Raw genomic sequence first — 20,506 nt, forward strand, 5'->3', positions numbered from 1 at the left:
GGCTGCACTGGGTACTGGGGCTGTTTACTGCCACACTTATTTTTTTTTTGTTTGCCTTGGTAGATATAGATCAATAAAGAACTGTTATTCCTATTTTCTCATACTTTTGCCTGATAGCCCCTTAATTTCGGAATGATAGTAATTCGGAGGGAGAGGGGCTGCATCTGTCTATTCCAAGGGAGGCTCTTGCCTTTTTGGCAAACACCTGTCTCTCAAACCGAGACACTGGAACGTGGCTCTAAAGTGGCCATGTGGGATAGCAGAACCAAATTCCCAGGTGGCTGTGGTTTATGTTCTGATTTTGGATCATGGAACTAGGCAGAGAATTGCTGAGTGCTGCTGATGTGGCCCTGCACACTGTGAGTCCCTGCAGACTGGTCATCTTCACCCTGTGCCAGGATCTGTGTGATGCAGATCAGATGTAGTCTCTCCTCAAGAGTGTACTTGAAAGCTTTAGGGGAATCTTTCTCAAACAAGTGAGCAGCTTGTGTTAATGGACAAAAGGTTTGCTTGATTCACCTTAAATACTAGCAAAAAATGTATGGACTACAAGAATTTTGATACTCCTTTTGTTTTCCTCTGGTGCTTATGAACCAGCCAGAGTAGGAAAGAGGGTTTTGGTTGAGATTATACTCTGGAAGAATTCCCAGACCAGTTTTGCTTAAACTTGTTGCACACGAGATGCTAGGAATGCCACATGCCAGAGCAGGTACTCCCACAAAAGGGCTGCAGCCCATGGAGGAACGTCAGAGCACAGGAAAAGAGGGAGAACAAGGCTAGTGGAAGGCAATAGTAAGGGTAATTTGGAGTATAAGGACTAGCACAAGGCCTTTGGATGAGGCTGGATAAAGCCTTGAGCAACCTGCTCTGGTGGGAGGTGTCCCTGCCCAGGGCAGGGGGTTGGGGCTGGATGATCTGCAAGGTCCATTCCAACCCCTAAAACTCTATGATTCTGTGATTGCTTTTAGAAGTGTTTTTACTCATCAACAGTTTCAGCTATGCCTTTTCACCCTTAATTTCATAATTAGGTTCCTTATGAATAATTTACCGGTTGTTTTTCTGCTTGTAGTCACCGGACAAATGATTGCAGAGTTAAAGCATCTGCTGCTTTATACTTTGCTTTTCTTACTTGCTGTGTAACATTAGGCAATTTATCTGCAGTTCCATTCTGAATTTAGTACAGTATTTCTGACAAAAATACCTTATGGAGTCAGCTGAGCACAAAACAGGAATTTACACACCTATGAAATATTTAACCTAGCGAAAGAGCAAGATGGTAAAATGCTGTCAAATGGCTTATTAAAATTATTGGTGGGTTTTTTTGGTCCTTTCAGATGGTTTTAAGATTTTTCTGTGCATTTGTTCAAGTTAGGTGAACCCAGATTCGATTCCAAAAATTCCATTTTATTCATGTCTTCAACATGTCTTTAACAACAGACAAAGTCTGCAGTAACACAGTATATAAGGTTTAGTTTATTTTTTACCTCAGTGCAGTTAGTACCAAAAGCTCCACTTTGTTTTCCAGGAAAGCCACAGCTCCCCTCCAGAAAGTTTCTCACCTGGAAAGAGGCTGGAAGGGAGTGACAGAGGACTTGGTGTGTATTGTCGGGTGATGTTTGTAAGTGAGACTTTAATGTGGAATTACCTAAATCCGCTGAGGAAATGGGGACACCACCTGAGGAACTGGGGTCAGTCTATGGTCACAGTCTATGAGTGAAGCTACCAGCCCCTTGTGGCTTTAGCTGAGGCCTTTTGGGAAATAGTTTGCACCCCTTGAAGAACAGATTATCAAAGCACAGAGCTCCACTCCTCATGCTGCTTTCTTCCTGCAGGATGAAGCTCCTGAGCTACTCAGCACCTTGCAGAGGCAAGATATGGGTTCTTGTCAAACCAGAGAGCTAGTCCTCCCTGTGTGTGGGATGCTGTCAGTTCACCAGCATGGACTGGTCCCTTCTCAAGAGACTGTGTGGTGTGTCACATGGGAGTGACCTTGGAGTGAACCAGGAGGTGTGCTCTGCCCCAAAGAGCACTAGGACCACAAGGGAACTGTTGTTCCTTGGGACATGCTCCTGACCTTGCCCGGGTGAAAGAGCAGGGGAGTCAGTTGACCCACCATGTAAGCACAGCAGATCACAGAGGTTTGGCTGGTGGTGCCAGGAGGAAGTTGCACAGCCAGATGTATTTACACTTGAATGGACTGACCCTCTGACTGTTTTGTTTTCCTCTAGCTGAGACTGGAATGTCTGTCTTTCCTGCTCTTTGAGTTTGTGTATCCAGCTCTTAAATTGGCTGATCAGCCTGTTGTACTCGTGATGGCCTCAGAGGGACTTTGCTTTGAATTAGGACTCTTGGATGAGGATTGCAGTTTCCCTGAAAATCCTTTTGCTAGGGGCACCTTCGTGAACACAAATTGAAATGAAAAGTGCTGGAAAAAGCATTTGATTCCATTCTTGTAAAATGTAACTTATTTAAGTGGTAAAAGGAGCATTTGTGGCCCTTCAACACATGATGGATTCTCCATTTGCAGTCTGTGTTTTCAGCTGTTTCCCCATGATTCAAATATGCATTGAATAGTTCTGGGTTTCTCTGGCTGAATGAAGGAGGTATAAATGTGGTTTAATATTTTCAAAAGGTGATTAGTGCTTTGGCTTATGAACATTTTATTCATCAGTGCTTAAAAACTACAAAGCATGTCTAGAGTTATCGTTCCATAAGGGTCTTAGAGGTGATGGTTCTTCTTTTGGTGGTGTATTTAAAAACAAAGCAGCCAAAAAAAAAGGAACAAAATTTGTTGTCCTAACACTTCTGATATTCATCAATCAGATAAGTTCACCTATTTTATCACCATGCCACTGTTTTTTTTCTATAAATATTAGAAACTGCTTTGTTTCTTCAGCTATTTGGAGCTTAATAATTTAGTGTAACTGCTCATAGAAATTAATTGTAAATACAAATAGAGCTTTGTAATGCTCTGGTATCTCAGCTGAATTTATTTTCTTACATAATCTGCTGTTAAATGGAGTTGCAATTTTTTGTTGCTCATGAAAGCCCAATTAACAGTTCTCTGACAGTTTGATTCACTCCTGCAATGGTAAAAGACTTTGCCCTTCACTGTTTTTATTATGAGACATTTTTTAAACAGTTACATTCTCCCCTTCCCTCACAAACAGCACTTGCAAGTTTCCTTTGCTTGGGAAATCCAGCTACAGGGCTCTGACATTTGTCTGTTTGCACATCTCTATCAGTATGGGTAAATATTTATGGTAGGTCAGATAAATGCACATCCTCTTCCAGTCTAAATCCATTTCTAACAGGAAATCCATTGTCTTGCACAACAGGCACAGTGTCCACCTGCTTCAGCCCTCCAAGCTCACTCTGTTACCTGTACATTGTGGCACTGGGCTCCAGTGGGACAGAGTTTCATCTTTTTTTTAATTTATTAATTTACACTAGATTTTACTACCTGTAGATGTGTGTACATAGATGGATGAGGCTCAACAGATCCTTCAGCTTCAGTCTTACCTATCCATTCCAACAAAGAGAACAGTGAGGAACACTTTCAAATATGAATTGCTGGTTAAACCTTGAGCATGTTATTCATCCCATGCAAGTCTCCCTCTCCAGCTGTTCAGTCCTGGGTTGCTCGTTAGCCATGCTTCAGGCATACCTGGCATCTACTGATTTTTTTCCTCTGCTCTTGGCCTTCTTTAAGAGTTCCTGACAGGGGAGCTGATGCAAACTGCAGCTCAGGTATCACAGTTGTTAGCCAGAAACTGTATTCATTAGCAAAGAATTGGCATGTTCCCCTCTGGCCCTGGCATTCAATGAATGGTGCTGATCTGAAGTCTTCCAGGCAACTTCCAGGTGACATAAGGGACTGTCCACCACCCTGATCACCAGATCCTGTGTGCTGAAAAGAACAATGGCACAACTTGAGAACTCTGCATGAAAAATAGGTAAATTATGTTCATCTGTCCTTCTTTTACTTTATTTGCTTTTAACTGTACTGTTTTTGGTAATCTTAAATTGGACTAAGTTTCCTTTGCTGGGGAAAATATTAGTTTGCTCTGGAATGAGTTCATCTCAAAAGCCTAGAGCTACCTCACTTATTTTTCAGGTGTTTATCAAACTGAAGGAGTAGTCTGGGTTGATTCTAAATGATGCACTTACCCAAAATGCTGCAAATTTAATTTGAGGATGGCATAGAAAAAAACCTGGAGCTCTAATTCTGAAAAGTGTGTCTTGTACACGAAAATCCCATTGTTATTCCAGACAAGGAAGCAAAACCTTTGTCATTTTACAACTGTGAGTTCAGTATATAGAGCTACAGCCAGGTCCTGCAATTTGGAACTAATCCTTGCCTTGAATATTCCTTTTCAATGTTTGCTAACTACTTAGCTAAAAAAGAATATCTTTGAACCTTTAGAGTACAAAAGCTGGATGAAAGAAACTTATCTATAGGACCATGTGCCTAGACTCTTACCATCAAAAAAGAATATCCTATCCAAAGGCTCCTCCAGTTCACTGGGCAGGGAGGAATTGACTGATCTTGGCTGTGAATTGCCACTGCCTGTGCTGGGGCCTCACACACAGCACATCTGCTGATGTATGGTCGGATTTCTTCCTCGGACAGCGGCGTCACCGGTAAGGGAGCAGCGCTGGATAACCAGTAAGACTTGTCATTTCGGCTGGCATAGTAACAAACTTGGTTGATATTGCAGTAGGCAAATGGCATGGTACTAAACACAGGGAGGCAAGATCCTGCCAGACCTGAAAACAACAACAAATGATGTGAATTACTACACTTCTTTCTAGGTAAGTTGAAAACTTATGTTGAACATATTCTGGCCAATGCTGCTGCAAAACTATATGTCTTAACAGGAGTTAGGTAATTCCCAGATCCTAAACCTCCCGAGGCCTTTACCAAAGTGGCTAGTCATGTGGAAAACAGAAAAAGGTTTTTACCAAGAAGTATCTTCCTTTGACCAATAATAGTTTTGTCACAATCCAATATTTAATCATGGTGTAGTTTGTCACCATGGGAAACAGTTATGATAACAAATTTCTTAGCTATGCCAACACTGAAAAATAAATTAGGCAAGAGGTGGTGGCTGGTTTGAAAGGAGATTAGCTATTTACAAACTCATTAGGAGCAGTGAGAAACCAAAATGCCAGTGCTGATAAAGAGAAAAATTTTGTACAGTGTGACAAGCCGTTGCTACCAGTGCATTAGGCTGAAATCTCAGCAGCTATTCCACTGCCTTCCAGAAAGGTTTCACAGAATCTCTCAGTAAAATAAAAGGAGTGAGGGATTTTGTAGAGCCCATCCTGCAAAACTCTCATCAGGCAGACAGCAGTGGGAATGAAGAAGTGAATAGTTCATACTTGAGAAGTCCTTCTAGAACTGAATTTAGAGGAGTTTTATGATGACCTATTTAGTTAACAATAATCACTTCACAAAGTTCTGCCTTGAACTTTGTGTGTGAAGAGCTATTTCTGTCATGCCTCCAAACCCAAACACCTTCATTAGAGACATGTAACATTTCTGTAGAGAAGCCAATTTGGTTTATCACTGATAATATTCCTTTCCATACTAATACAGGATCTGGAGTAGCCTGAGTAAGGAAATGCCTCCCAAAATCACAAGAGACAAGGACTCTGTTCTCTTTGAATCTTATTTTCACTGCTGTTAGGAGACATTCTGTTAGCAACTGTTTCTCCTGGGGAATGCCAAACACACAATAGTGAAAACATTTTAAAACATCACTGCTGTTCTAAAAATATCTCTTTTATTGCTCCTCTAAACACTTCTTTTTTGTTCAGCTTATTAGGTCCTTGATCTTTCCTCCTCAGAGACTTCTCTGCCTCTTTGTATAACAAGTCAACAAGAATTTAGGGAACTTTTTCTGTGCAAATCGCCACCAATCAGTTTCTCAGGCAGCTTATTCAGACAGCTAATTTTAGTCAGAATGGTAGAAGATATAGAAGAAATGACCCAAGGCACCAAAAGGAGCTGTCACTGGGAGAAACTTGGCTTTGACTTTCTGAAAAATATTAGCTTATGACTCTTAAAAGCACAGAATTCTGCTGTACACATGGTGCATGATTTTACTGGTAAGGCTTACTGATCCTGTCCAACTGTGACTACCTACTTTAACCAGCTCTTTTGCCCAAGCTGTCTCTACAGTAAGAAAGGAGCAGATCCTCCAGGGAGTTATTTCAGAGTGGCCAAATGAGATTTCTGATCTAGGGAAATCTCTCCAGTGACTTCAAAGACAGCCCAAAATGACTCGCTGGGATAAGTGAAATAAACCACTCATGTCTCCAACTTCTAGGTAAAATTACTTAGAGGTAGAAATATTTTTTCATTCCATTGCATAGCAGCAGAAAGCCATTTAAATCGGTCACATAACGGGGCAGCATGGCCAAGGTCATAATAAGCAGTATAAATTAGTTCTGAGTCTGTAGAAAATAAGTAACTGATGATTCTGTAGTGTGCTCCATGTGACTTGTCTGTTTTGTACAGATCACACCACGTTAGACCTTAGCTGGAGAGCAATTATGTACTTCAATACATACCAAGATCTTGATTATGGGCTTTCTCTTGTCCTTCCAGGTACAGCAAACTATACCCAGTCCATAATTTTGGCATCCCCTGTGGGCAGAGTGGTTCTCTGTCCGACTGACTGTGAAGGACGAGCAAGAATCCACTTGCAGATCTAATTTGGGGGCCTGGTGGGCCTGGGATACCAGTCTGGCCAGGTGGACCTTATGCATAGAAGAAAGGTAAAAGAAATTTCTTATAGAAAATTGCTGGGAAAGTTCCGTGCGGGAAAGCAAGCGGCTGACTCAGTGTGAGTGATAAAACAAGCTCCAACTTTATTGTCCGACAGGCTCTTTCTTATACAATGCATGACAAGCATATAACTATCAATCATTTATAACTGGCTAAGCTCTAAAGATAGCACTCAGGTACTCTCCCTACTTGCAGTTACAGCTGTGAGGATTATCTCTTACTTTCTCAGGCTTGGCTGCATTCTTAGCTGTTTGCCTCAAACTTGTTTGTCTCACCCTCAAGGACAACTTGCCCCTGCCATCTGCCAAGTTAAATTGCCTTCTGCCCAGCTGAGTTACTCCCTATCTATATATAAGTTACAATCTCCAGAGCCTTGCTTGTACACTGCATTCCCAGGTGCGTTCCCAGGACTGTGTCCTTGCTCTTTTTAGCCTTCCCCAGGTGCATTCCCAGGACGATGTCCCCGCTCTCTTAGCCATTCTCCAACAGAAAATCTAGTAAAACTTCACACTAGCTATGTGTTAAGTGTTCAATGAGTTCCTGACTGAACATAATACAACTTCCCAGGCTGTCATGGACAATAAAGACACCAGGAGACTTATGTCATCCTTGCTGTGGGATAGAAGTGAAGTAGATTGCTCCTGAGTCCTTGGCAGTTGGCTTTTGTCTTGTGTCTCTGTCTTGTGCTGTGTGGATTAAGAAGAGAACTGAGGTGGGTGATGATGATTTCTCAGACTCACTAGGATGACTCGTCCGGACTGAATTTGAATCTTGCAGTAACAGTCAATGCCCCTGCCTCACATACATATTAAACCCTTAATTTATTCCAGAGCAGTCACAGTTAAAGTACAATTTTAATTAGTCCCAGACAGTTGTCCCATTAGCCCTGACTCAGAGATGCATGCCTACTGATATATGCTGTCTGAGCAAGGGTGGCTAATTGCCTTTCTGGTTAATAATGGATGCTGAGATAAATTTTCTTCCAATAGGTCTTGTTATGAAATCATTCACAAATGTCACTATCAGTGCTTGTGTCATGGAATCTCAGGCTAGAGGTGGATGTATCCATGTGTGAATTGAGGGAGCAGAGAGAAAACTTGGTCTAGAGATTATCTCACACATCTCTCCCCCAAAGTCACGTTGCATTCTTACCTTGTGGCCCAGCGTATCCTTGCTCTCCTATGCTCCCTTGGTCACCTGGTGGTCCAGGTGCCCCAGGTAAACCATCTTGACCTGGTAGGCCACATGACCCTTCTTCACCTTTTCTCCCTAGATAAATACAAAGTATGTGCTTGTCCTTCATGTGGCTGTATTTAAGGTTATACCTTGTCCAAACACAAAGTCAGCAGAACAGACACTAGGACAGGGAGGTGCAGAACTGCTTTCTGTTGGGAATTCTCTTCACAATTTACCCTGTGAACACAGCAGTAGCTCAGAGGCATGACTTTAGTAACAGCAGCTCCTCAGAAGGTTTTACTTCCTCTCTACACAACTTGTGTGATTTAGAGTTGAAATCAAAGCCCTCACTAGCAAACATTATCATGTCTCTTGTGGAACTGCCATTGGGATCTGTCCCACATAATGAGCTATAACTCACCCTGTGCCAGGCTCTCATCTTTTAGAACCCAACTCAGCAAAGCCCTTGAACACAGTGAACCCCCTTGAAGTAACAGATGTATTAAAGTACTCAGGGAACAGGGAGGGTCTGTGTTCAGCTGCATTTATCCACCCTCCTCAGCATTAACCAGCCCACTGCATGTTTCTGGAGACTGTTAAGTGTTTAAGGGGAGAGACAGGGACACAGAGAAATGACATTGACATTGTGACCCCTTTCAATCTGTTGTCTGAATGGTTGAAATAGACATCCAAGCTTTCAAAACATGAGCCTACCTTGGGATCCAGGGTGGCCTATTGGCCCTGGGAGTCCTGCAGAGCCATCCTCTCCTCTTTGCCCTGCTTCCCCAGGAGGCCCTGGGATTGTAGGGCATGAATCATCTACTTTTCCTGGTTCACCAGGGTCACCTAGAATGTGTAATGGAAAGTAGTTTGGAAGGTTAATAGCTCCAACAGCTTTTGGTTCATAGCGAAAAGTCAAGATAAACATTAGGCATTTTTGGTATTCAAGAGTATACTAGAATACCAAATTCAGTATTTTTAAATCTTGAATTATTGAGTCTCACTGCTTTTAATTTTACTCCTAGTCCTTTGGCACAGCATTTAACAGTATGGCAAGGCAGTGTTAGCAAGTGTATGCTAGGTGATATGTGATCTTTGCCCAGGTGGGCAAGTGCATCATGGCCTGTGTCAGCAACAGTGTGGCCAGAAGGACCAGGAGTGATAGTTCCTCTGTACTCAGCACTGGTGAGGCTGCACTTTGAATCCTGTGCTCAGTTCTGGGCCCCTCATTACAAGAAAGACATTGAGGTGCTGGAGCAGGTCCATGGAAGGGCAGTGGAGCTGGCGAAGGGTGTGGAGCATAAGTCTGATGAAGAGAAGCTGAGTGAGGTGGAGAAAAGGAGCCTCAGGGGTACCTTATCACTCTCTACAACTACCTGAAAGGAAGCTTGTAGCAAGTCTCTTCTCCCAAGTAACATGAGGAAACAGCCTCAGGTTGCACCAGGGGAGAATTATATTATATATTAGGAAATATTTCTTCACGCAAAGGATCGTCAAGCATTGGAACAGACTGCCCAGGGAACTGGTGGAGTCACCAGCCCTGGAGGTATTGAAGAGATGTGTAGATGAGGCTCTCAGGGACATGGTTTAGTGGTGGGCTTGGCAGTGCTGGGTAATGGTTGAATTTGATGCTCTTAAAGAACTTTTCCAACCTAAACAATTCTGTGATTGCATGTTTCAAATATCTGATGTACAATTTGTGCCTTAATATGCCCAAAACCAAGTCAAGTTAAAGCCTACAGTCTACCCAGCTTCAGTGCAGACATCATAGTACATGTGAAGATATACTGTATTTTGCCTATTTTATTGCTGCAAATCTGTCAATAATTAGGCAAAAAAAGCTAGGCCAGAATAGCCAGTTAAAATAAGTATAACTTAAAAAAAATACAGCATAGACACATTTTATATGTTGAAAGTTACTGGGACCTATTGCATTTTGGAACAAAATGTAGTCATAGGAAGAGGTCAGTGTTTGTAGTAATGCAGTGCTTTTGGTAAATTTTTGGTCAGAAAGCATTTTGTGTGAAAACCAAAAAATCAAAATAACAATTAGAAACAAGTGTGTTTTACAAATCTGATTAACATCCTAGCTACTACTTGCAGTCACGCCAAGAATACCTTACTAAGAATGGAATGCATCTCTACATAAGGGAGCTCCCATGAAAAGAACAATAATCAATAGTCATGAACTTACCTATGAAACCTGAAGGGTTTGAAAAATGGGAAGCAGATTGTGGCCATTGTGGTGCAGGTGGAAGCAAGTTTCAGGCATGTAAATTAGAGCAAAGAATGGAATGAGATCTGAAATCACTTACATGAGGTGACATGAGAAACAAATACATAGTTCAGAAATTTTTACACAACTCAAATGAGAAATCAGTTAAATTGGCAGTTGTGGGGGTTTTTTTCGAGGTTGTTTAAATTGTCTGTATGCAAGTCAATGTTAGTATGATTATATATTAATAGAAAGATCAGAGTTACTGTTGAGTGACAATGAGCAACAGGTTCATAAATACCTGTGGGACCTCTGGGACCAGGTCTTCCTTGAAATCCTTGGTCTCCTGGTTCTCCTGTAGCACCATGTGGACCCTGTGGGCCTTGGATTCCCATAGGACCTGGAAAGAAAACAAAAATAAATAAAATGAAGTCTGGCTGCTTGAGTAACAAAAAATGCTTGGGACACCTCAGCTCCGTTGTGTCCCAGAAAGAAATGCACATTTTGTCTTCTCTCTCTGGTCTTGAGCTGAATTAAAATTTACTCCCTTTCTTTCCCCAGAGATTGGGGTAGATGGGATTTTTTCTCCAGTGGGTGGAAGAAGCAGAGTATCTAGATACCTGTTTTCAAACTAGAGAATCTGTTGAAAGCCCAAAACTTATTGATACGGGGCAGATGTGAGACTCTGTGTTAGTTCAAACACATCTGTGTCTCCCACGTTTTTTCAAGACTCTTGCAGAGAGTTCAAGGTTTGCTTTATCTGGCAGACTTGAAAGTTTTACTGCCTCATTCTCAGATTTGTTGGGGACTTTCCTGCAAGTTGTTGGAATGTGAATCTGTCTCTGTTCTCACCTTCTACCCCAACCCTATCTTATCTGTAGGTCACTGGGAAGAGCTATGGATCAGCCCTTCTGCCTGGATCAATCTCCAGTGACAATCCCCTGGGCACAATGCTCAGTTGCATGGGGCTGGGCATAAATGTACAGTGGTCTCAGATCATACCCTTTGGGCCTTCTCTTCCTTGGTTCCCTGAAGGACCTCTGGCTCCTTGCTGTCCTCGCTGCCCACGATTACCTGGAGCCCCTCGAATGCCAATATCACCTGGATCTCCTTGCACAAAGATAGTGTCTCCAGGAGGACCAGGATTCCCAGGATGACCTATGGTAAAAGAACTTTACTCTTAATAGATGCACAAAGTATAAACATCTAAAACCAGCCACATTCCACTGTTGGGTTTTTTACTTTAGATTTTGGGGGTTTTTTTTTTTCATAGGATGTAGGACAGCCCTTGCATGTTTTTGGAAATATTAGCATTAGCCTTTGTCCAAGGCTTTGTGAGGAAGACAATACTAGGAATAGCTCCCAAAGTTATTTAGATTCTGTGCAAGCAAAGTGCTGCAAGTTAGTGGGACATGTATTGAGACACTGTTTCTCTATATTTGATATGTTTATTACAGCATTGTTTAATCTGGAGATCTGTATTTTATCCAGTGTTCACTTCTCTGCATTCACTGAGGTGCTGATGGTTTCTTTGTTCCCTATGCACTTTTCTACATTGCCCCACACACAGCAACCCTGTGATTCCTAGTGGCCTCGGGGGCTTTTTATCTGATGAAAATTGGTATTTTTAATTGTAATACCTCTGATGCCATCTATACCAGGTGGTCCTTGATCACCTGGAGGACCAGGAGATGCACTATCAGGAGGTCTTCCCATAGGTCCAGTGGGTCCAACAGGTCCTCTTCTGCCTGTGGGGTCACATTTTAAAAGAATCAAAAATCTGAGCTTTCTCTAGATTAGACAGAAGTTGCTAAGTAAGGGACATGTGAAGTCATGGAGGTAATGTAAGGTCTCACTTGTACACTGAGCATACAGTGATCAGGGGAATTAAGACATCCCATCAAAGTAAAAATATTTGTGGAGGGGTTTGTTTTTTTAAATTTTGAATTCTTCCCATAAAATCTGTGTAACCTAAAGAATGCTCCATCACACAAGGGCACATTGCCACAAACAGCTGCCTTCTCCTGAACTCCAGCAATGGGAGAAATGGTAACAATGGGGACTAGGAAATCATCTCTCTGGGCCAGGAGAAGTATTCACACATTGTTCCTAGCTAAAGGAAGTTCAGCTGATTCCTAAAAACCTCAGTGAAAAAGATTAATTTACTAGCTTTAAATGCTTCTCCCCCCCCCCCCCCCCAATTTGTAATCTGAATTTTTGCAAACCAAGACCTTAGTGCCCTTGCATGTGACAGGCAGAATGAGTTACAGGTTACCACTCTCTGCACAACATTTTTGAACAGTTGCAGCTTGTTAACACGTGTTGTACTCTGTTGCCTTCTCTTTTCTAAAAAAAACCCCCCAAATCTAGTTTTTTCAGTCTTGTTTTCAACCCCACCCTTCCACTTACCTTTCACTGAGTTCTTCCTAATTTGTCAAAACTGCTCACAGTGTACCATGAAAGGCCTTGCCCAGCCTATGTCTAGCAGTGTTAATACATCAAACTTTTTCTTTTTTATCTCAATAGCAACATTCTTTGACTCCCCCAGACCACAAATTGTAACCGGACCGAAAAAAGTCACCATGTCTTTGTCTCAGATTAATTCACTTCACCAGAATTTCCCTACTGCTGTTTTTCCTGTGTTAGATGACACTGTGGCAAGGTTTGGCAGCTAAACCTAATGTCACTTCAGAGTGAATCTCTGGAGACTTTGTAGTCTAACCCTCCCCTCCAAGCAGGATCAGCTGGAGCAGGTTGCCTAGGACTCAGTCCAGCTGGGGTTTGAGTACCTCCAGTGACAGACACTTCATAACTTCCCCTGGAAACTTGTTTTGAGTATTCAATTACCTTCACTGGAAAACCAAAACTTTCCTTTGTATTTATGTAGAATTTCCTGTATAGCAGTTTGTGCCCATTACCTCTTGTCCTGTCACTGGATACCACTATAAAGAAACTATCTCCATGTCCTTCCCATCAGGTACTTCCCCCCTGTGCCTTCTCTTCTGGGGGCTAAGCAATTCCCCCTCCCTCAACTTCTCCTCAGGACAAGTGCTCCAGTCTCTTGACTTTCTCTGTGGCCCTTCCTCCAACACTTGCCTTTTCCTATTTCTATGCAATTCCCATATCACCAAGCTCTTAAATAAACACAGGAATCTCGTGCTGCAGTTCCATCTTGCATTTACATCAGAACAGTTGGTAGATTTACTGTAGTTCTGTGACTACCAGAACTCCTGCACTCCTTTTCTTCAGGAATTTCTTCCCAAGAGGTAACTCTACCTAGCAGTTCCCTGAGCCTGTCCAAGTCCATAATTTTCTATTTCTGTTCTTTCTTCTCCTGTAACATAATAAACAAGAAATTCTGGGATCTCTGCTCAGGAAACATCAACATGTTATTGCAACAGAAATGTTTTTGGGAAGTAATCTTCTGGGTATCTATTCATGTTCATATCAACCAGGGTAAGAGCCTGTATGAGCTTAATTTCAACTCTGCAGGGCAGTACTAAGAAGAAAATCCCTTTTTACCTGGAAATCCTGGGAATCCCCTTTCTCCAGGGGAGCCTGGAATAGAAATCCCAGGCCATCCAGGTTCACCTCTGTCTCCTTTTGGTCCAGTTTCTCCTGAGTATCCTGGGGGCCCTGTTTGACTGTGACCTTTATAAGAAAACAATTGTGTACATAAAGCTTACAGTGAGTACAAATACAGATGTGCAGAATAGAAATACCAGCTGCAGATGTTCTTCCTTGCAAGGGTTGCCTAGTTCTGTTTTTTCCTGGTTCTCTCTTGTAAGCTGGATAGAATTCTGTTGAATCTGGCCCTAATTCATCTCTTTCAAAGAAAGGAATCTCTCTGCTTTAATGCTCCTCTTCAGGGAATATTTTATATGGTGTCATTACTGTCTGTCACTTGAAATGTAGACTGATGGTGCTAAATTTAATTTTCTATCAGCAAATATTTGTAATCTCTAGATAGATGGTAAGCATTGTTTTTTCAATAGTGCTTCAAAAGCACCTTTTGGAAGCTGCAAATCCATCAGCAGGAGTGAAGTCCATGTTCCTCTGAAGTTTGTGGCACAGCTCCCGTGGACTTTAATGGGGCTGGGATTTCACAAGTCTCCTTTTAATTTGTTAGTTTTATCTTCTACACATAAAAAATCTTGGAGACTTGGCTCTCATTTGAATCATCTGCACTGAACATTTTAATTTTATAAACAGCCTTGAAACGTTCCAACAAAACTATGTGAGTAATGGAAGTTTGAAAGTTTTCCCCACAAATATCTGCAGGTGTGTCATTAGGCATACTTTAGAGTCTGTTCAGAAGTTTAATCTGAGCCTTAATGATATCTTCTGGGCAAGGTAAATACCTAAATAACAGGCACCACTCTTTGCACATTGAGTTCTTTAAGAGACATTCTGTTCCACATAGCTATTTCTCTTCCTTACCTGGAGCTCCTGCAGAACCTTTTTGACCTTTCAGTCCATCCAAGCCATCCAGTCCTGGCAGTCCAGGAAGACCTGAGAGGTATTACAGGCATGACTTGGTGCCACAATACTCCTTTAAAGTCGCAATTAAACATTCTGCCACTTTTTGTCTGACAACTCATTCTGGATCAAGACAAGGTATTTGCTGAATTTAATTCTTATTGGCACCTGGAGATGAGATCCCACCTGAGTGGGATCCCATCAGGCTTTTAGGAAAGAAAAATGTGAAAAATCTGAAAACAGCCATCGAATACAGTTTCACAGCAATCAGAAAACATACCAGTTAATCTTCTAGGTATTTCCATACTGCAGTCAGCAGTAGGAAGCTCAACATGGCCTAATTTATAGTGAGGCTTGTGTCTGTAGCTGGACTGCAACTGCTACACATGGTTAACTAGCCCTACCTTGGCTGTGTGATCATGACCATGACAGGGATGCAGACACTAGCTAAAGTAGCTGTGAAGTTGGAGCTTCTTTACAGCTTCTGTTCAAAATGGAAGTGCAGTTTAATCTAGCTGTGCTAAAAAGAGGGTAAATTTTCACCTGGCTTCTTTTCTGTGGTCAGGTAGGTTTCCCACAGAAAACTAGACTTCCTTGCCTCACACTATTATAAAAATCCTTTGAAGTGAACAGCACAAAGTCTTTGAAGACAACAAATCTGTAATTGAGACCTATGATGACACGTGGTAATATAGAGAGCAGTGATGTTCACTAGATGAGCAGATCACAAACTGAGTGTCTGTGGGAGTCAGATATCAACTTCAGCTTTATCATCTGTGCTTTTTTGCTAATTGCTAAAACACACTAAGTAAAAACATAGACAGCACTTCTGAATCCATTTTTTTAAAAGTTGAACTAATCTGAGATGGTGTTTGTTGTTTGCAATGGAGAGTAAAAATATCTGCATGTCATTAGCACTTTATTGTTCCCTATGTTGTATAGATAAACTATCAAATGTGAAAATGTGCACTTATTAAATGCAGAGAGAGCAGTCTGTCACCTGGTGACAGGAACAGAACTGGCAGAGCTGATGGCTCATGTGGTAACAGGTTTCAGATAGAGAAACAGATTTGGGAAGCCTCTTGCTATCAAGATGTTCCACAATACTGTCAGTGCCTTTTCCTGTGTCTGTTCCACCTCTGCTGCTCATCTCTGCCTCATTTCCCTACCCACCAACTCCCCTACCTGCCATGCAGGATTCCCTGTTCAGGTGCAGTGTTTCTTTTCCCACATGTCTGAATAATTATTATTTCTCTTTGTCTCCTTTTCCCCGTTTAGCTACTTCCTGGCGTAGAAGATGTGATAGGAGAAGGGGTAATGGGTTCATGTTGAAGGAGGGGAAATTTAGGCTAGATATTAGGAAAAACTCGTTTCCTGTGGGGGTGGTTGCCCAGGGAGGCTGTGGCTGCCCCAACCCTGGCAGTGTTCACAGCCAGGTTGGATGAGCCTTGAGCAACCTGCTCTGGTGGGAGGTGTCCCTGCCCAGGGCAGGGGTTGGGGCTGGATGATCTCTGAGGTCCATTCCAGCCCTAAAATTCCAAGATTCTGATATGCAGATTCTCTGTTTCATTGCCTGTGCTTGATCCCAGCAGGTCCTGCAGCACACCAATCTGCTATATAGCCATAGCATGAACCTTGGGAGAATTCATCGCTCTTCTTAAGCACTTATGAACGGATTTGTTTTTTTAAAGTTTACAAACTGGTGAATTTTTGGCAGAGATAAATTGCTGTAGGAACAGCAACACAAATGCCCTTCATCAACTGCTTTGCCTGACAAATTTAAAGGTCCCTAATTCAAAGATGGATCATCTGAGAAAGAGAGCTCTAGTGCTTTGTTTATTTTTGCTAAACAAGTGCAGCAAAAATCAGAATCACTTAGCTTTGTTCTCAGAAACTGTTGAATTATTTTAGTGAAAATTTAACAAAGAATGAATTTAAAGGGAAAAAAAATCCACCCCAGAGGCTGTAGCAAACACCAGTTTGGAAAAATTTGAAGTCCAGAAGATAGACTGAAAACCTGCAAGACATTGATAATATACTCTCTATGTAATCTACTTTCTTATATGGGATACTAGTAATCCAACCTGTAATATCTTCTATGCCCTTAATTAAGTGTTCTTTAACTTTTCATGACAGTCTAAGTTTCAGCCCTGCTTTCTGTAGCCTCCTTGTGCTCTGGACATATTCCCATTTTCAAATTTATCTAAGAGTTGAATTTGGGGAATTTAACAGTGGTATTTCAAAATTATTATTAACTCCTAACTAATTTTGGCCTCCAGGTCACCAGTTAAAACTTTTTTTGATCTTTGGCTCATTCAGGCAAGATGGATGGCTTGGTTTACTTGCTTTCCAGGGAATTTCTGACACATTTGCCAACAATCCATTATAATATCAGCACTTGTAATTCTAGATTTTTGGATTGCTGCAGTCCCATATTTCTAGGTACAGCTGAATTGGCTGACCTATGTGTGAACTGCTGTTTCTGTCTTGCACAGCCCAATTCAGCTTCTACTTATACAAGTCATTCTGCTGATGTTCTTAATGTTATTTGCTCCATCAAGGATTACTCACACAACTAAGGCTTGCCAGACTAAGCCCTTAACTAGTAAAACTACTGTAATAAAGAAAAAGTGATTATGCTTTGGTAGATGCTGTTTAACTACTTTTATTTTAAATCTAAAAGTTCTCATGGCACAAAACCTTTAATGTAAATGGGAACCAAAGAGACTAACAAGTTTGTGTCCTTAGCTATGAACAGCCAATTAGCCATTTCACTTCTGCTCCAACAGCACTTACTGAAAACAGCACTAAGATCTCTATTCTCCAATGGAATTGGAATATGAATATCCTTCAGTTTTCATTACTGGTTGTACTTTCCATGGTGTTAAACTTCTTTTCAACTATGCTGGCAATATATAGAATCCTCAGGCTTAGGAGGCAATGTGGTCTCTAATGAATTGCCATTTGGAACTGAACTTTTCCCTCTGCAGTGCATGTGTGTTAATTTATGCTCCTGTGCAGGACTCAGGATAACTTCTGCACAGTATAGAAAAGTGTCTTGCCACTTATGACAAGATGGAAAGAGTCACAGAATCATTTAAGGGTTGGAATGGACCTTACAGATCATCTAGTCCCAACCCCTGCCCTGGGCAGGGACACCTCCTCATGAGATCAGGTTGCTCAAGGCCTCAAAGTCCATCTGCTATGAAGTTTTCAGCAGAAGAACACTTTTGGGGGTTGTTTTTTTTTTTTACCTCTTTCAATTCAGACATCCCTGGTACTGCCTTTATTACAGCAAATATTGTTTGCAACACTGAAATGTTCCTTGCACATTATGCAGCAGCAAGGAATCTGTCATGACAGTTTAAATCAGCAGCACTTATTTAATACTGCAGGCAATCATAAACTCTTTCCATTTTTCATTCAAATTTTCAGTAGTTTACAAGAAACAACCTCAAATTTTCCTTAGGCTGAACTTGAAAAAGTGAATCTATTGTCCTCTCTAACCATTTAGCATAGCCCCAAGTGTTACTTTACTGTGATTTCTGTGTATGGGCCACTAATATTCTTCCTCTTTGGGAACTGATTATGAAGCACATAACAGAAAGAGGATACATAATACAGAGTTGATAACTTTCTTTATGAAAGATTAATGTAGCTTGCAATTTCAGTTCTGAGCATAGTAAAAGGTAATAAAGTTCTCCAACAAAAACCACTGTATAGATGAACTACTGTTCAATCTAAAGACAATAATCATTGTGAGAAGTGGAAATTAGGATTTGGAGGAAACACTTCTATATTAAATCCAGCAAAAATCACTTTTGGGAGAAAAGAACTCATCAAGAAAATCAACAGTAAAAATGAACTCGTGTTATCAGAATGTGTTAAAACAAATTTGCAAGACAAAAGTGTCCCTAGCAGTCTGCTGGGTTTGTGGAGTAACAGTGGCACTCCATGGTGAAAAGGTAGAACACAGCAGAACTGGAGTGAAATTGAAACAACTGAATTACTGCAAACTCCTTTCTCTTCCCTTAAGTGCTGCTATCAGTTACATCAGCTGAGCAAGACTCTTCCTACCTTCCTCCTTACTCATTTTATATTGCAGCATTTGTGTTACTTTTCACAGGTAATAGGAACTGGCTGAATTCTTCTAGTAGCTTATGAGACCATAGGATCCAAATCACAGTCACACCCATTTTCACTGCCAAAAGGGTATTTATGTCTGGTATTGTTACATTACAACTAGAACTACTTACCTTTTCTGCCTTGGGATCCAGGTAACCCTTGCAATCCTGGAGGTCCCAAAATTCCTTGTTTCCCTTTCTCTCCAGGTTCTCCTGGCAGTCCCTGAGGACCTGCAGCTCCTGGGGGGGGGGGGGGGGTGGGGGGGGAAATAATCAATCTGTGAATATGCAAGTCTATTAAACTGCTGATTTTTCCCCCCATGCTATGCAGCACATTGCATTAATCAGCAGTACCTGGAAGTGTTTGGGGATGCACAAAGAACTGATGGATGTTGCTCTCTGAGACTAAGCACACAACTGCTGCTGTCTCCAGGTACAGAAATAGCTCTCAATACACCCTATGATTTCCTATTTCTCTAGCCTCCTCCAAGTGATGCCTCCTCAACTCCTCATATCTCTTTTGAGCTATTACATGGCACTATTTTTTAAACTTTGGCATTACCTGGTAATCCAGGTATTCCTGGGTATCCAGGGTCACCCTTGGAACCTGGCCTTCCAGGCTGTCCTTGGATACCTGGGAAACCTTTCTCCCCTGGGAATCCACAGAGCCCTTAAAGAAAAAAAAAAAGAAAAAAGTAATCTAGCATTATTTGTTTGAAGCTCCCCATTCTTCATTTCATGATAGGTTAAAAAATATAAAATTTTAGTAAGGAGTTTATGAAGTAGAAAGAGAATCTTATTAAAATCCTTCAGATCCCTGTACAAGTCTGTGAGCAATGTGAGCTGTGCAGACCTCACTGGTAATTCCTGACACAGCAGAAATTGCCACAACGAGAGAGTTTGATTCTAGCCAGTGTTGGTGAGTCCATCAGTGCTGCACTAGACAGCAAGAGAGTTCACCTCCTGTGCTCATGCCAGCTGTATTGCACATTGTGATGCTTCTTCAATCCCTGGGCTCATCCCTACAGAACTGCTCAGTATGCACAGAAAACTTAGAGAAAATAAGTGAAGTCCAATTCTTGTTTCACTCAGACAGAGGTACCTGGTAATCCTGGATCTCCACGAGGCCCTTTTCGACCGTGTGTGCCAAGCAGAAGAGTTGGGTCACCTCTCTTGCCTGTTGAGGTACAATGACTTTCATTTTAGACAAGTATCCTTTTCATCCACAGAGCCAAAGCTGACAGTTTTGTAAGATCAGAAAATTTACTACCAGATATTAACAGCTATAAAAGGGACTGAGAGAGCACGGAATGAAGATTGTTCTGGCACGTGCAAATTCTGAGAGTTCACCCTGATTGCATTTTCTCTTATTTAGAGTTTCTGATTGCATTCTCTCTTATTTGATTTGACAAACTTTCCGCAAATATAGTGACACACTATTTTTGCCTTCAGGTAAGTCACACTTGTTTGTAATTCCATTCATGTTTTAAGAGAAAACAGGACAGAAGTGGACATTTTCTAGTGAGTCCTCCCCATCTATTGCACATGCATCTGACCAATATTGCCCTTTTCAAAGGATGTTATATAAACTCATTACCTTTACATCCTTTTGGGCCAGTCAGTCCTGGATTTCCAGGAATTCCTGGTAAGCCAACATCACCCTGATATTGAAGAAAAGAAATACAAAATTTTGGACATATGATATGTGCAGCAGGA

General features: G+C 41.5%; 1 protein-coding gene across 1 annotated transcript in view; it reads right to left on the bottom strand.

The window, feature by feature from the left end:
- Positions 1–3,646: 3,646 nt before the first annotated feature.
- Positions 3,647–20,506, bottom strand: part of LOC103802581 (collagen alpha-4(IV) chain-like) — a 19,324-nt gene continuing 2,464 nt past the window's right edge. Inside the window, exons 4-17 of the mRNA XM_009075066.1 lie at positions 20,388–20,451; positions 19,353–19,460; positions 18,923–19,030; positions 14,628–14,699; positions 13,710–13,838; positions 11,828–11,935; positions 11,190–11,345; positions 10,487–10,587; positions 10,167–10,182; positions 8,687–8,818; positions 7,949–8,065; positions 6,580–6,768; positions 4,484–4,770; positions 3,647–3,910 (exon numbers count right to left, since the gene is read on the bottom strand). Of these exons, the coding sequence (XP_009073314.1) occupies positions 3,647–3,910; positions 4,484–4,770; positions 6,580–6,768; positions 7,949–8,065; positions 8,687–8,818; positions 10,167–10,182; positions 10,487–10,587; positions 11,190–11,345; positions 11,828–11,935; positions 13,710–13,838; positions 14,628–14,699; positions 18,923–19,030; positions 19,353–19,460; positions 20,388–20,451 (1,851 nt within the window). The remainder of the gene's footprint in view (positions 3,911–4,483; positions 4,771–6,579; positions 6,769–7,948; positions 8,066–8,686; positions 8,819–10,166; positions 10,183–10,486; positions 10,588–11,189; positions 11,346–11,827; positions 11,936–13,709; positions 13,839–14,627; positions 14,700–18,922; positions 19,031–19,352; positions 19,461–20,387; positions 20,452–20,506) is intronic.

Source organism: Acanthisitta chloris, unplaced genomic scaffold (assembly GCF_000695815.1).
Source record: "Acanthisitta chloris isolate BGI_N310 unplaced genomic scaffold, ASM69581v1 scaffold32115, whole genome shotgun sequence".
NCBI lineage: Eukaryota > Metazoa > Chordata > Aves > Passeriformes > Acanthisittidae > Acanthisitta > Acanthisitta chloris.